Source organism: Aphidius gifuensis, linkage group LG2 (genome assembly GCF_014905175.1).
Source record: "Aphidius gifuensis isolate YNYX2018 linkage group LG2, ASM1490517v1, whole genome shotgun sequence".
Taxonomy (NCBI): domain Eukaryota; kingdom Metazoa; phylum Arthropoda; class Insecta; order Hymenoptera; family Braconidae; genus Aphidius; species Aphidius gifuensis.
The window spans coordinates 24540664-24558283 of record NC_057789.1 but is presented as its reverse complement, the minus strand read 5'-3'; the positions used below and the strand labels follow the sequence as shown (position 1 = coordinate 24558283).

At 26.0% G+C, this 17620-nt stretch overlaps 1 protein-coding gene across 1 annotated transcript; it reads right to left on the bottom strand.

The window, feature by feature from the left end:
* Positions 1 to 15013: 15013 nt before the first annotated feature.
* Positions 15014 to 17607, bottom strand: LOC122849692 (alkaline phosphatase-like). The gene is made up of 8 exons (XM_044148466.1): positions 17355 to 17607; positions 17070 to 17272; positions 16743 to 16935; positions 16523 to 16686; positions 16094 to 16441; positions 15833 to 16031; positions 15534 to 15758; positions 15014 to 15450 (listed from the first exon to the last, which is right to left on the bottom strand). Exons 1-8 carry the CDS (start codon positions 17419 to 17421, stop codon positions 15254 to 15256), a joined length of 1596 nt encoding a protein of 531 aa, XP_044004401.1. The 5' UTR covers positions 17422 to 17607; the 3' UTR covers positions 15014 to 15253.
* Positions 17608 to 17620: the final 13 nt, after the last annotated feature.

Below are 17620 nucleotides of genomic sequence, written 5' to 3'. Positions count from 1 at the left end.
AATTTTAAACACTTGATAAAATTAATGCACTTTTGTTTATAAAATACGTTTATAAAATTTTATTTTTTGCAATTTAAAAAAAAAAAATATTCTACAACTACTTTTTATTGGTTTTGAGATTTATTCAAGAATAATCCTTTATGCCCAATAAAAAAAAAAAATTGTCGAACTTTTAATTTTCTATATTTACTGATAAAATTCTGTGATCTGAATTCTTCGACAGTGAATTATATATAGTGTTTCAATTAGTGTGAAAAATCTGTTTTTATTAGACGCAGGGCTAGAATAAAGAAGGGGTAATACGAGGAAGGAGGGTATTCATATGATTCTCATATCTAATCTTGGTAAAAACCCAAGTAAATATATTTGAGAAACCAAACGAAAAAAATTATAAATGTCCACTTGTAATTTTTAAACGCAAGCATTTATCATTTGAAAGGTCAAGACAGTTGTACATGTTAACATGTGTGTATTATAACTTATGTATTATGGATATGTACGAGAGTTGAAATTTTACTAAAGTGCTTTGAGAAAAACCCAAGAAAAAAAAAAAAAAAAGCGTAGCTCAAAAAAAATAACATAGAATTTAAAGCAAATATCATAAACGATTAAAATCAATTAATAATATATCTTGCCAATTTTTTATTTGTCATGTAACAAACTAGGTACTTTTACATTAATGAGATAGTACCCATTATAATGTGTATACAAATTTGTTTGCTTGTTTGCTTAAGCAAATTAAAATTAAATTTTCATTTAAATCTTGTACAACTTTTGATTTGATCTCTGGCATATCATTGCCCAAATATGTAACTGATAAATACCATGATTAAACATGTACATACATGTGAACTGATGTCATCAGGGAAATACCCAAAAAAAAAAAAAAACATGCGTGGGTAAAAGTGATTAATAACATCCTGATATAGTATTAAAAATTTAAACAAGTCTTATTGAATATAAACATCATTTTTCCAATTTTTATTTTTTAATAATTATTAATATATATAATATATATTGATCACTATTGTTAATTTTTATAAATACAAAACTTAAATCTTAATTTATTATTAAATAATGTGTATAGATAAATAAAATTATTGTATAATAATTTTAATAATGATTTGGCATTGATATATCAATGCAGTATTATTCAAAAATAATACATATTCATTTTTTTACTTTTTCATTAGCTACCCATTTATATTGTTTCCGTAAAAATTATTGGGTTATTCTATCTATTTGTTTATTTAATTTTTTATTTACATAATATGATATCGAAAGTAGTTATACTGATAATAAAAAAATATTGTTAGGGGTCAGCTTTGTCATCGGGGAAATACCCGAATAAATACCCGAGAAACCAAGTGATTAATGACATACTGATAATATTAAAAATTTGAGTAACCAAAATAAAATTTCAACTGAGTATTAATGATTACAAAATGATTTTTAAATAATTTAATTATAGTCGAATGATAATAATAATTTTTAAACAATAATATTTAATATAAAAAAAAAAAAAAAAAATACATATGCTTGGCAGAAAAGAGTTATTAAAATATACTGATAATAAAAAAAAAATTTTTAGGGGTCAGCTCTACTTTGTCGTCGGGGAAAAGCCCAAATAAATATTCGAGGAACCAAGTGATAAATAACATACTGATAATATATTAAAAATTTGAGCAAATCTCAACTTAAGTTTTAATTACTAAATAATATAGAAACATGGAAATTTCTATAAAGTAGACGAAAGGTATAACTGATGAAACTCTTTATATTTATCTAGATAATAAGACATAAATTGCTGAAAATAAAAAATTTAATAATCACAATACAACAAAAATAAAAATTCAACTGAAAATAAATGACTACAAATAATTTTCTATCAATTCAATTTACGAGATTTAATAAAAGCTCAAGTGATCATCATTAAAATTAAAGTTCAATTCAAGACAAATTGATAATATTATTGGAATGATAATATTATTTTTAAATGAGATTTACCCAATTTTTTTGATATCATCAGTATATCACACGCGTATGTGTTTTTAGGTTTTTCCCTGATGACATAGTCCAGTTGACCCCTTAAAATGTTATTGTATTATCTGTATGTTGAAAAAAAATTAATGCGAAAAAAAAAGATGGAATAACCCAAGCATTTTGACAGAAATAAAGTAAAAAAATTAAAAAACATTTTATTTTTCTATTCTTTTGTATATTTTAAATATATTTTTTTTTTCTTCTGCATCTATTGTTTAACTATTTATATATATTAATTGTATTTTTTTGGCGGTCAATTGAACTCTTATTTAAACTCAAATATATGATTTTTTTTTATTGTAATATCGTAAAGAAATATAAAAATGATTGAACATTGATATAACAATGCAGTATTATATTTAAAAATAATGCATTTTAATTTTTCTACTTTTTTATTAGCCTCCCATTTATATATTGTATTTTCAAAAATTATGAGGTTATTCTGTTTATTTAATTTTTTTTTTTTAGCATATGTATACATATGTATATGATATCAAAAAAAAAAAAATACACATGCTTGGCAGGAAAGAGTTATCAAAACATACTGATAATAAAAACATATTTTTAGAGATCAGCTCTACTTTGTCATCGGGGAAAAACCCAAATAAATATCCGAGGAACCAAGTGATTAATGACATACTGATAATATTAAGAATTTGAGCAAATCTCAACTGAAATTTTAATCATTAAATAATAATTTCTATCAATCAATTTAATTATATTTTTCGTTGATTTATAAAATATATAAACATATTTAACAAATAAAAAAAAAATGATTCAAACTGTCATAAGTGTTGTATTGAAATGTTGAAATTAAAAAATATAAAAATTCATTATTATTTACTTTGATTATTAAATTTTTTATTTTTAGCAATTTATTACTTATTATCTTTAAGGAGAACTTCTTCAGCTGTACCTTCCGTCTACCTATATGTCGTTTATTTAAAATCATATTATACAAATTTTGGTGTTTATATATTTTATTCGATAATTAAAAGTAATGTTGAGATTTGCTCCAATCTTTAATATTATCAGTATGTCATTAATCACTTGGTTCCTTGGATATTTTTTTGGGTATTTCCCCGATGACATCAGTTTATATACATATACATTTATAAGCATGGTATTTATCAATTACATATACGCAATTTAGTTCAGCTACTGTGTGCTAAATTGATGTCATAAGCTGAGGTCACCTATATTATAGTATATATATAGCTTACTCAAATCGAGAGTTCAGCATTTTATTCTTCAAAGTTTAGTTGTATAATCGGCAATACTATTTATCTTTAATCTTTAACAGTTGAGAGTATAAGTTCATTTCTTTGGAATAATTATTGACTATTCCAAAGTTTTTTAACATTATGTTTGGGTTAAAGAATAAGACACATTTATGGAAAAATGCTGGGCAAATTATTGCATTATTAATAATAGCAACTCAGATATTTTGTGTTGTGTCAATGACGGATAACATGAAAAATAATCGAGGAAAGCGAAATGCATGGACTCGTCCGATTCCTTATAAAGTTTCAAACGCTGAAATTCAAAATCTAAAAAATCTTATACAAAATGTTGAAAATGTATTATTTAGCGCTTTAAAGGAAGAGCCTGTAAATAATTTTATTACTTGTGATACGCCATTATGTTCTATAAAAAAAAAAACTGAGCAGTTATTGGATTTGACAAACAAGTATATAAAAAATAATTCAAATAAATCTGACACGTATACTGTTTTGAACGAAAAGCATAAGAAAGAACTTGATGATGTTAGAAAATCTTTACATGATGAAATTAAATCTTATTCTCAAAAAGTCAATTATCAAACTGAAGTAACGAGAAAAATTCAAATGCAATTAAATGAATGCCTGAAGAAATATGAAAAGCTGTCTGAAGAACTTTTAAATACACGAATTAGTCTTTGTGCTGCCCAGATAAGTTTGGGAAACTTTGAAAGAGCTTCGGAAGTGTTGAGTTTGTTCAATTACTATGATGACATGTTAGCTGATGTTATGGAACATACTTATAATAATAACCCAGATGACATCAACAAAATATTACAATTCTTATTCGTAAATTCTAAATGTGACGAAAGAACTTTTACAACCTTATTCGAAAATATGAAAAAAAACAATCGGTTGTATGGTTTAACAGTGCTTCGCTTTTACCTAGAAATTGATACATGTAACTTTGAAAATTTAAAAACAGATCTGTTTCCTTACTATAATTCGGTCATTGAAGGATGGAGATCTAAAATCCGTAGTGGTAATCATGAAGAAATTTACTACTTCGTCATTGAATGGCCACGAAACTTGGATACCATTAATTTATATATTTCTGATATTGTTGACAGAGCGTATGATAAAGATCTTCGTAATTATGAAAATATAATAAATTTTTTAAATAAATTGTCGACACTTTCAACAATATTTCGTGGTTATTCAGCTTTATTAAACCAAATGACAATGAATGATCATTTGCATAACGAGGAAATATTTGAATTCGCTTTTCTAGTCAGGGACATGGAAGAAAGTCATCAATTACTTGATAATAGTATTCGTTCAGATTTTCCAAATGTGATACAAAAAATCGTATGGCAGGAAAGTTGTACAATCAAAAACATTGGTGAAAATGAATATTTATACGAACCAAATGATTTTTTTTCGATGAGTAACGGGTTTTCTAGACCAATATTCACTTGGATTCCCGGTAATTCAATATACAATGGTGATTGGATATTTGAGCGTGCTGCAGATTGTTCTACTTGTTTTTTTATTCAGAATGCTTATTGGAATAATAATTATTATCTGACAGAATATCAGTTGAGTTACTTTCACATATTTGACGGATTTAGTAAATATTTTAGAACGGTGGCAGAACCATTACCACCATCAAAAAATGCCATCAATGGATGGCAAAAAAGTTTTATTTGGAAACTTGAACCTCAAATTAATGCTGATAAAAAAGTATTTTTTTTCCGTAATATAGGTTTTAATTCTAAATATATGAGACTTAAAGCTTGTGAGAAATATGATTCTGATAGACGTACCACTTTTATTGTTGAATACTATAACAGTGATAACTTTTATTGGGAAATAGAATAACCACGTATATGCAAAATATGCAATACCTTTAATGAAACAAAAAAAAGGAATGACCATTCTTTTCTTGACTTGATTTTTTTTATCAGCTTACAGAATAAAAGTATTATTATACAAAAAAAAAAACTAAAATGCAGGTTTTATATTTTATCATGTACCTACATTTCAGTATTATTTTTCTTCTTTGAAAACTCTCTTCAGATTTTTAGATTTATGTTTAGATTTTTAATGTACATTATGTCTCAGCCTGATACATGTTTTACAGCGGATTTGTTGTGGTTGAATTTAAAAAAAATAAAAGTGTTTGCCCATGAAGATTTTTGAGTCAATAATTTTCGACCAGGCTATTGACCTGCGAGAATCACTCACATTGCGTCCTTGTTGCACAATATACTATTTCTTCTTAAACACAAGATAAAGTTGAGCTTACTTTTGTATATTAACATATTTCTTCTATTGTGGTCAACAAATTAGTCATAATTACCCAATATGTATGTATAATTGCATTTAAGTTTTTTCATAAAACAAGTATATGTCTTTTAACTTAATAAAAAGCTATTTATAATAGCTTGTCAAGTGTCTTTTTTAATAAAAAAAAAAAAATAATTAATAAGTATAGCTGTAAATATTAAAAAGAAAAAAACAAAAATCATATATATAACGATAATTAAAATTTTCAATACTCCGGTGGGTTATGTGCAATTATTAGTTAGTGTAATTTTTTTTTTTTTCAAATAAAATGTCATATTGTTTAGTCACAACACTACGAAATTTTATCATAAACATATGTTCATCTGTGTGAGTGAGCAGGGCTGCCAACACTGCGCGTCGAATCTCCACAAAACATGATTTTGTTGGGTTCCAATGTAAATCGGGAAAAAAACAGCCACATCAAATTTTTCTATTAGAATTCTCATAACTCCGTGAGTTTTAAAGATATCGTTTTCAAAATAGCAGCGATTTAAAGATCAAAATTAAAGGAAACTTTTAATTATTCGGTGCAAATCGATCACGCTTACAGATAAAAAGTTATTTAATATTTAAAAAAAAAAAGAAAAAAAGGTTTTTAACATTTTTGGCTCTGGCAACTTTAATAATTATTTGAGAAAAAATCGAAAATATACAAATTAAAGAGATTGAAAATACGCTTCTTTTGGTTCTAACACGAAGTGTCTCTGACAATTACTTAAGAAATGAGAGTGTTTTTTAATTTTCGGTAGACAAATCCAATACGTAGGTGACGCGAAGCGTCCCACCTACGTAAAATTTATTTTTCTCCTATTACAAAAAGTACACTTGACCGCTTTTTATTCGTGATTTGATTGGATAAAAATTTTTAGCATTTGTTTATAACTCATATTTTATTATTTTCTTTCTAATAACACGTTGCTCCGTGTTGTTGTATAGTCGCTACGTTATTTTCGGCAATTAATTTATTTAAGTTGTATTGTTTCAAGCAATACGTATGGGGCATGTACTAAAGGGCTAAAGTAAGAAAAGTGATTTATAAAAATTATAATTATGGTGAATAAAATGTTTATAATAAAGATACACAAAAATATATACAATCAGCACCTAGTGATGCCGCGATAGACGAGAGAACTCGAGACGAGACGAGAGAGAGTCGACGAGAGACGATAAAATTCGAGACGAGAGACGAATTTTCTCTCGTCGCGAGAGACGAGACGAGACGAGACACCGATGTCGATATGCGAGAGAAAAGTCGAGAGATAAATATTTTAGTTCTTGTTTTTATTTCTTTACTTATAATACATTTCTAACCCATTTTATATTACTTGTTTTCAATAAAATTTTTTTTGGTTCAGCGATTACACTTTAGACACTTTCATAATTTTGTTGAATCTATTATAATAAATTTTCGATTTTTTTTCATCAATGTTGATTATAATATTATTTATATTGCATCTTGTTTTTATGTAGTCTAGTAGATAACATATATTGATTCTCCATATTATATTTGTTTTTCGCAGAAAAATTACCGGAATAACCAAATAATATCTAAGCATAAATGATTCGTATTAAAAAAATTTATAAAAAAATTATGATAAAAACAAAGTAATGAATCTATTATTTATATTGTAAATAAAACTACTAAAAATAAATTGTTGACCGAGAGAAGTCGAGACGAGACGAGAGATAGCTGACGAGAGACGAGAATATTCGAGACGAGAGACAAATTTTCTCTCGCCACGAGAGACGAGACGAGACGAGAGACGATCTTTTAAAGTCGAGACGAGACGAGAGAGAGCCGACTCTACTATCAGCACCGGATGGACGGGGTAGCTCTTTTCTCCTATTATAAAAAGGACACTTGCAAGCTTAAGCTGATAAAAAAAATGGTCAATAAAAAAAACATCTAAACCAAATTTTAAATTTATTATTTGCAATAATAATTTACAACAAATACTTTTTGTTTCTAATTTTTAACTCGAATTTTATTTTCCAAATAGTATCAAAGTAAATTTTTTTTTCTATTTTCTATTCAATGAAACAAAATAATTAAGTTAATTAAAATTGTGAATATTATAATGTTAATAAATTGTACTTGAACGAGTAGAGAAGAAAACATAAATAAAAAATAAATGCATCATTATAGAATTTTTTTATTTATTTCTATAATTTATTAAAATAAGTTTTATAATTAAAATTGATTTGTCTGGTATAGTAACTTCTAGAAGATCAAGTCGTTTGTAGTGTAGCCTTCATCAAGTCTGATACTCAAATTTCAATATTGATTATTCGTTGAATCTTGTACATTTAATGGATCGTAAATTATCAATTATCGATGAATTGTAATGAAAATAAAATAATATTATTTATCTATATATAATAAATCAATGTATATATATTTAATCTTTTTTTGTTTTATTGAAGATCTGTATATAAGTGGTTATTCTATTTCCCAATGGAAGTAAGTGCTGTTATAGTATGGAGTAACCCAAGTGGTACGTCTATCAGAATCATATTTTTCAGAAACTCTTAGTCTCATTTCTTCAGAATCGAAACGCAGATTAATCAAAAAAAATATATTTTTATTAGAAATAGTTTGAGGTACGAGTTTCCAAGTGAAATCACGTTCCCAGTTGAAAGGAGGATATTCTTTTGCCACCGCTTCCCAATAATCACTTTTCTTTTTTATTGTCAGATAATATTGAGTTGGCCAATAAGCATTCATTATAAAAAAACAAGTAGAACAACCGAAAGGCACAAATTTCCAATCGCCGTTGTTCACTGCATTACCAGGAATCCAAGTGAATGTAGGTCTAGTATATCTGTCCAACGTAAAATAATCATTTGGTACGTATAAATATTCATTTTCACCAATGTTTTTGATTGTACAAATGTCCTGCCATACTATTTTTTGTATCACAACTGGAAGCTTCGATCGAATACTTTTGACAAGTAATTGATTACTTTCTTCCATTTTTTTTATTAGAAAAGCAAGTTCGAGTATTTCCTCGTTATGCAAATGATTATTTATTGTCATTTGGTGTAATAAAGCTGAATAACCTTGGATCTTTGAATCCGACGACAATTCATCTAAAAATTGTGTTATATTCTTATAATCACGAAGATCATTATAAGTACTTTTAATAACACTAGCCAACGTGATATCTTGGTTTTTCGACGAACTCAACAATTCTGAAGCTTTTTTAAAATTTCCCAATTTTATCTGATCAGCACAGAGATTATACTTTTCTATATCTAGATCAATGTTTGAAACTTCTTCATGAAGAATTGAACGAGTCTCTCGACTTCTCTTAGTGACATTCATCACTGACAATTCAACAACAGCTATCTGCGCTGCCATTATTATTAATAATGCAATAATTTGGCTAGCATTTTTCCATAAAAGTGTCTTATTATTTGACTTGAACATGATGCGTTAAACTTTGGAATAGTCAATAATTATTTCAAAAAAATAAACTTATTGTAGTTTATTTCTACTGCAATATTTTACTATTTACATAACAGTTTTCTCTTCCACAACAGTATTTGTATAAGTTAATTCGATATTTCTATTATTTTAAATTGATATAAAAAATAACATTTAAATCTCAAACTTTTATACATATATCTGTACTTTAAATTGTTAAAGATATACGTGTTGCCTCGACCGCTAAACTTCAGCGAATAAAAATTATTCTTATAAGATTTAATTATTGAAATTAACACTTGTCAGAGCTCCTGATTTGAGCGAGCTTTATATATACTCTAATACTGGTGACCTTCCATGACATCGATTCAGTACACAGTAGCTGAATTGGATTGCGTATATGTAATTGATAAAATATATAAATGTATATGTAAACTGATGTCACCAGGGAAATACCCGAAAAAACAAGTGGAAGTGATAAATAACATACTGATATATAGTATTAAAAATTTGAACCAGTCTCATTGAAATATATAAACATTATATAGGTATACTATCATCTTCCCAATTTTGAATTTTTGATAATGATTAACATATAATATATATATCGATCACTATTGCTAATTTTAATAAATGCAAAACTCAAATTTTGGTTATAAAATAATATGTATGTATAAAATAACAGGACATAAATTGCTGAAAATAAAAAATTTAATAATCACAATACAACAAAAATAAAAATTCAACTGAAAATAAATGACTACAAATAATTTTCTATCAATTCAATTTACGAGATTTAATAAAAGCTCAAGTGATCATCATTAAAATTAAAGTTCAATTCAAGATAAATTGATAATATTATTGGAATGATAATATTATTTTTAAATGAGATTTACCCAATTTTTTTGATATCATCAGTATATCACACGCGTATGTGTTTTTAGGTTTTTCCCTGATGACATAGTCCAGTTGACCCCTTAAAATGTTATTGTATTATCTGTATGTTGAAAATAAATTAATGCGAAAAAAAAAGATGGAATAACCCAAGCATTTTGACAGAAATAAAGTAAAAAAGTTAAAAAACATTCTATTTTTTTATTCTTGTGTATATTTTAAATATATTTTTTTTTTTCTTCTGCATCTATTGCTTAACTATTTATATATATTAATTGTATTTTTTTGGCGGTCAATTGAACTCTTATTTAAACTCAAATATATGATTTTTTTTTATTGTAATATCGTAAAGAAACATATGTTTCATAATATTAAAATTTTTATTTATATTGTAATTATTAAATTTTTTATGTATATCAATTATTTGTGATTTTATAAAGGAGAGTTTTTTCAACTTTCTTTTATCCAGATATGTATATACATGTCATTTACAAGGCCAGTATGTTTGCCGGAGTTATTGGATTTCTTTAATTGCTATAGCAACTTAGTAATTTATTTAAATAAATAGAATAATTATTTGTCGGGTAATTTTTGTTGAATTTAGCGTAAATAAAATAAAAGAATAAAACGGCTAAATAAACTGTTTAAAATGTGGTAGATGGAGTTACAGTTCGGTAAAATTTAAAAGATTTAATTTATTTATTGACATTTTTTTTAAATAATAAATTCAACAATTACTTAAACAATAAATTCAACATTTATTTCAACAAAAATTTAAACAATATTTCAAACAAAAATTTAAACATTTATTTTAACATTTATTGAAACAAATGTTGAATTTAATATTTTTAAAAATGTTGAAATAAATGTTTAAATTTTTGTTCAAAATATTGTTTAAATTTTTGTTGAAATATATTGTAAATATATAGCAATCGCTATGATTGAAAGGCATAGAAAGGAATTTAATGATATTAAAAATTCTGTAAATGATGAAATTACACATTGCAAGAAGAGAATAGAGCAATCAGAGCAGAGCGTTAGATACTGTTTATCAATAATCGAAAGACACAATAATTCAAATGAACATTAACATTTTTCTTTTTTTTGGAATTGTATTTCTCAAAAAGAAATTATATAAATTTTTTTTTTTTTTGAAAAAATGATTTAAACTTATCTATTATTATGTATTGTTAATTATTATCATGAGAAAATTTATTTAATTTAATGAATTAATTAAAATAAATTAATATTGAAAATCATGTGGAGTTTTATATAAATAAATTATCATATTTTTTTTTTTTAATAATCAATCTCTTGATTTCCTTGATCATTAATGTTATTATCCTTTTCTAAATATAAAAAGCAAGCAAGTTGTCGAGGGCAGCATGATGTGATTAAAAAAGGATCAATTTGAGGCACCAGTAAAGTTCATGGTTGACGTTTAAATAAACTAGAGTATAATATTTTATATCATACATAAATTTAATAACAAATTTATATTTTTATATTTTATTTCTTTCTTTTATAACTTTTCGTTTTTTTTTTTTTTTTACTTTGTCTGGCCGAATTTATTCAATATATTGTTTAAACATCATTCATAGATTTATCTTTTATTAATTATTTATTCGCTTAAAATTTACGTTTATTTTCATTCCTTATAACAATTAAAAATTTATCAGTTAAATATTCTATTATTTTTTTCTGTGTTTAATCAATTAGCTCATATACTTTATTGAAATACTATTCTTATATTAAATACGGTAGAAACAAATTCATAACAATTTTTTTTTTTTTTTATTTTTTTTCATCATATATACATTTTTTTATTTTCAATTCTGGGTTGTTTCAATTGGTAAGATATAATAGTTAATGATGTTTATATACCTAATGAGATTTGTTGAAATTTTTTATATTATGAATATATTCACTACATGTAAGTTTATTTGTGTTTCTTTTTGTGTTGTGTGAACTGTGTGTCAGAGGTCATTCATATTATATGGATTATACAGATTTTATCTTGTGTATTATGTTATTAATTACATTCGGCCATGGCTTGCAGGCTTGTGTTTTTTTTTTTTGGGTTTTTCCCTTGTCGAATTTTTTCCCAATGATATGAGTTGACATACGTAAAAATGATAATTATGAGTCAGATATACGAACTCCCTACTCAGCTACTGAAGGCTGGATTTATAAATCGCTTAAATAGAGAGCTCTGATCATTTTTAGTTGTCGAGGCAACACGTATATATCTTTAACAATTGAGAGTATAATTATACTGTCAATACATGTTTCGATAAATAATAAAAATATAATAAAATTCATACAAAGATTGTTTTCGAAAAGATAATTAATGTGTAAGTGGTAAAATATATTATAGAAAAAATAAGGTGAACTATTCTAAAGTTTAACATTATGTTGGGGTTAAAGAATAAGACACTTTTATGGAAAAATGCTGGGCAAATTATTGCATTATTGATAATAGCAACTCAGATAATTTGTGTTGAATTGTCAGTAACGGATGAGTCAAAAAAAAGTCGAGGAGAGCGAAATAAATTCACTCGTTCGACTATTCATCAAGTTTCAAACGTTGAAATTCAAGATACAGAAAATTCTATACAAAATTTTAAAAATTTAGTATCGAACGCTTCGAAGGCACATAAGTCTGAACAACTTTTAAAAATACAAATTAGTTTTTGTGCTGCCCATATAAGTTTGGGAAACTTTGAAAGAGCTTCGGAAGTGTTGAGTTTGTACAATTACTATGATGACATGTTGGCTGATGTTATGGAACATACTTATAATAATAACCCGGGTGACATCGACAAAATATTACAATTCTTATTCGTAGATTCTAAATGTGACGAAAGAACTTTTACAACCTTATTCGAAAATATGAAAAAAAACAATCGGTTGTATGGTCTAATAGTGCTTCGCTTTTATCTAGAAATTGATACATGTAACTTTGAAAATTTAAAAACAGATGTGTTTCCTTACTATAATTCGGTCATTGAAAGCTGGAGATCTAAAATCCGTAGTGGTAATGATGAAGAAATTTACCACTTTGTCAGGGAGTGGCCACGAAACTTGGATACCATTAATTTCTATATTTCTGATATTGTTGACAAAGCGTATGATAAAGATCTTCGTAATTATAAAAATACAATAAATTTTTTAAATAAATTGTCGTCGCATTCAAACATCCAAGGTTATTCAGCTTTATTACACCAAATGACAATAAATAATCATTTGCATAACGAGGAAATATTCGAATTTGCTTTTGTAATCAAGAAAATGGAAGAAAGTAATCAATTACTTGATCGCAGTATTCGTTCAGATTTTCCAAATGTGATACAAAAAATAGTATGGTATGAACATTGTGCAATCAAAAACGTTGGCAGAAATGAATATTTATACGAACCAAATGATTATTTTACGTACGACGAGTATACTAGACCAACATTCACTTGGATTCCCGGTGATAAAGTGTACACCAGCGATTGGGTATTTTCGCCTGTTGAAGGTTGTTCTACTTGTTTTTTTATAGAGAGTACTTATTGGAGGCTTAACCATTATCTGACAATAAAACGGATAAGTGAATATTATAGAGCGATGGCAAAAGGATTACCTTCAGTCGAATGGCAACGTGATTTCACTTGGAGACTCGTACCTCAAACTATTTCCAATAAAAATATATTTTTCATTATAAATAGGGGTTTCGACTCTGAAGAAATGAGACTAAGAGTTTCTGAGGAATATGATTCTGATAGACGTACTACTTGGGTTACTCCATACTATAACAGCACTTACTTCCATTGGGAAATAGAATAACCACTTATATACAAACCTTTAATGAAACAATGTATGTATTTGAATGTTATTTTTTATTTATTTACCAATAATATTTAATCTAAAGTTATACAAATATATTTAAAAAAAAACAATAAGGACAAGTGTCTGAATGGTAAAATAGTATTTCAAAGTCATACTTAAAAAGAATCATCATTATTTTTAAGTCAAATATAAAGTTCGAACCAATATAATTCAAATATAATTAGCAATTGCTTTAAAGAGGTATTTAATGTTTTACAAATTTCGACTCTTTTATTTTATAATTTCGTGAATTGGGAATTTAATTAGGCCTAATTAAATTAAATTTTCGTCCGGCAGTTTTTTAAAAAAATGGCAATTGGTATTAATACAAATCATGTTTTTCATTTACTATAATATTTTTGAGGATATTGAATTTCTTCTGAAGATATTAAGAAAACAAGAAAGACAGGAAGTGAACCATAAATAAAATCAAATACCTCTTGCCCCATTCTATATTCCTGTCAAAAAAAAAAATTTCTTTTTCATCTTTTCTTATTTTATTTGAAGATATAATAAATTTATTTTGAAGATATCAGAAGAATAGGATGGAATCATTTCTAATTAAGAAAATGCAAGAAAGCTTCAAATCATTTGATGATGATAATAGCCTCAAGCTGAAGCTAGATAATTTGCATTTAGGTTTACCGGTTTTAATAAGAAATTTAATATGGAATGGAATTTGTACAATCAAAAACGTTGACAAAAATGAATATTTATACGCAGCAAATGATTATTTTATGTATAATGCAAAGAGCAGACGAATATTCACTTGGATTCCTGGTAATTCAGTAAACAATGGTGTTTGGAAATTTGAACCTTTAAATTGTCCTACGTGTTTTTTGATAAAGAATACTTATTGGAATGATTTCAACTATCTGCAAGCTATGCATTTTGTTCCTTTTTTGTCATTGAAACAGCATGAGATGGTGTTTGGAAAAAATCTATTTATTAAAAATAGTTGGTTCACTTGGAAACTCGAACCTCGACTTATTTTGAGAAAAAATGTTTTTCAATTACGTAATGAGGGAAATGCATTACATGTCGTTAAGAAATATGATACTGAACGACGTAACGTTGAGCTTGATATCTACAATTCTGGTTCTGATTGTAATTGGGAATTGGAATGTTAACTGCCAAGTAAACTTACTTGCAAAATTACTTTTCAATAAATTTACTTTTAACTCGTCCACCAAAATTAAAAAATAAAAAATTTCTATTAAAAAAATTGCAATTTATTTTCTTTATATCTCAACTTTTTTTTTCTGTTTTTTTATATATTACAAAATAATACTTTGAATATCAACAACTTAATTATTACGTAATGATTATTCAAATAATAATGAAAATTGAAAAATCAATTTCATATATTTATAAATTTTTTTAAAGCAAATTATCAAAGTTTAATGAAATTTTAATTTACAAATTTATATATTTATCAATATTTTATGATTCAAGTAAAATTTGTAAAAAAATATTTATTTATTATAATTGAAATAAATAATATACTAACTAGTATAAAATTTTTATTAAAGCTATGAAAATTGGATGTATCACTGTTGGCATATGGTCCAATTTTTGAGGCATAAGCAATGACATGAGCAACATAATTTTGTTCATGAGTTGAGTGCAACAAGTGTCCAAATGGACCTGTAAAAATAATCGAAATAATTATATTTATTATTAATAAACGCTAGAAATAAAAAATTATAATATTTTTATAACAAACAAACCAATAGCATAAACTGGTACATCACCACCACCATGAAGTGCTTCATCTGTTATGATTGCAGCTTGTTGACTATAATTAAATGCAGTTGTATCTGATTTTGATGGATCAATTCTTTGACTTTTATTATTTTCTATATTTATTTCATAAGCTAAATTATTAATACCACCAGTTGCATATGTCAATGTTGTAAATGGAATTTTATCATATTTCGATTTCATTGCAATACCTTTAAAGCAACAAAAATATATTCATTGATTATTTATAGACATATAAAATTATTTTATTTTCATTTCAATTTACCAAGAATTGATGATTCACGATCAGCATAGCCATTAAAAGACATTGAATGTGAATGATCACTGGTGACAATGACAAGTGTCTCATCAGTATCAACAAGTTTTAATGTTTTACTAACAGCATCTGATAATCTTGCTGTTTCTCTCAGTGCTTGTGCAGCATGTCCTCGATGATGAGCAAAATCAATAAGTCCACCTTCAACCTTTTAATGAAAATTTCACATATTAAATTAATCATTAAACAATATTAAATATAAACAATTACCACAAGTAAATATCCATTTTTAGATTTTTTTAAAACTTCAATTGCAGCTGTTGTCATTTCTTCAAGACTTGGTTGACCATCTGGACCATTTTGTCTTTCCCAATCCATACTCATATGTCCATTTGCAAATATACCCAAAAGATAATCAATTTTATCTGCTTCAATATTTTTAAGTTGTTCATTATTTTCAATGATTTTATAATTAACATTTTGTTGTTTTTTATCATTAGCCCAGTCTGATATTAAATCTCTTCCATCACTACTGTAACATGCCCATGTATCAATTGGATCATGTTCTTTTGATGTTACATTTGATTGTAATACTTGTCGTCCACCACCCATAATAACCTTTTCAAATAATACTTTCAATTAATAACAAAATTAAAATACATGCTATGTATCAAAAGAATAGAAAAATATGTATATTACTCTTATATTTTTTCCAGGATAATCTTCCACCAGCTGTCTAGCAATATCTTTACATTTTTTCGAATCATTTGGAATTTTATTTTCACACTCCCATCCACGATTTGGACAGTGTGCATAAAGTGGTGCTGGTGTTGCATGTGTTACTCTGGTTGTTGTGACAAATCCTGAAATAAATACTCTATAATATTTTGTTATTTTTAAATTTACAAAAATTAAAAACCTGTATGTTTTCCTGCTTTTTGAGCCCAGCCAATTATCGATTCAACATGATTACTGGTATTTAAACTAGCATCACAATCATTCAACTCGACATTAACATTAACACCAATGACATTGAAATTTGTTTTGATTCCACTGAATAATGCTGTTGCTGTTGATGCTGAATCAGGTACTTTTTTATTTGTATTGTAAGTCTAAATAATAACATATTTTAGGTTAGAATCAGAATGTTGATATTGATGACAGTTAAATAATTATGTTATTAAAATTATTGCATTTTTATTTGGCCTTATATATGACTTATTGAATTTTGTAGTTATTTTCTGACCTTGATTAATCCAATATGGGGAAACTTTTCCCAACCAAGATAATTCGTTTCTCCTTTGTGGTAAATTCTACTTGCTGTTATTGTGTCAATACTCATTCCATCACCAATAAATATTATGACATTTTTAGCAATGTTTTCGTTCCATTTATATGACAATGATTCTTTTATTTCTTGCTCAGCTGATTTACTCCAATATTTCGAATCTAGAAAAATTATTATTTCATAACAAAGGTCGTTTTATGATTGTTAGTTTTTTTGTTAATTTTATTAATTTATTACTATTACCTTCTAATGATGTTGTTGATTTTAAATTTATTATTAGCAGGGTTATCAAAAATATTATTCCAAACATTATAGAATTTTAACTTGTGGTAGAAACAGGTAGAAATAATGACCTGTATCGTGCTGTATCAATCAAGAGATGAACAGTTAATTATTGTTTTCTATGATGTCATAATTTTTTCCATACAACAAGATTTAATGATAAGATATGATTTTGCATTGATGACTTCTGGCTCTATCTGAAGATAACTAATTTAAAAATATAATTT

Coding starts and splice junctions, on each gene's coding strand:
- LOC122849692 (XM_044148466.1), bottom strand. CDS start 17,421: ATGTTTGGAATAATATTTTTGATAACCCTGCTAATAATAAATTTAAAA. Junction 16,442..16,522: donor ATCCTGGAAAAAATATAAGA/GTAATATACATA, acceptor TTATTTGAAAAG/GTTATTATGGGTGGTGGACG. Junction 15,759..15,832: donor TCGTGAATCATCAATTCTTG/GTAAATTGAAAT, acceptor GTTGCTTTAAAG/GTATTGCAATGAAATCGAAA.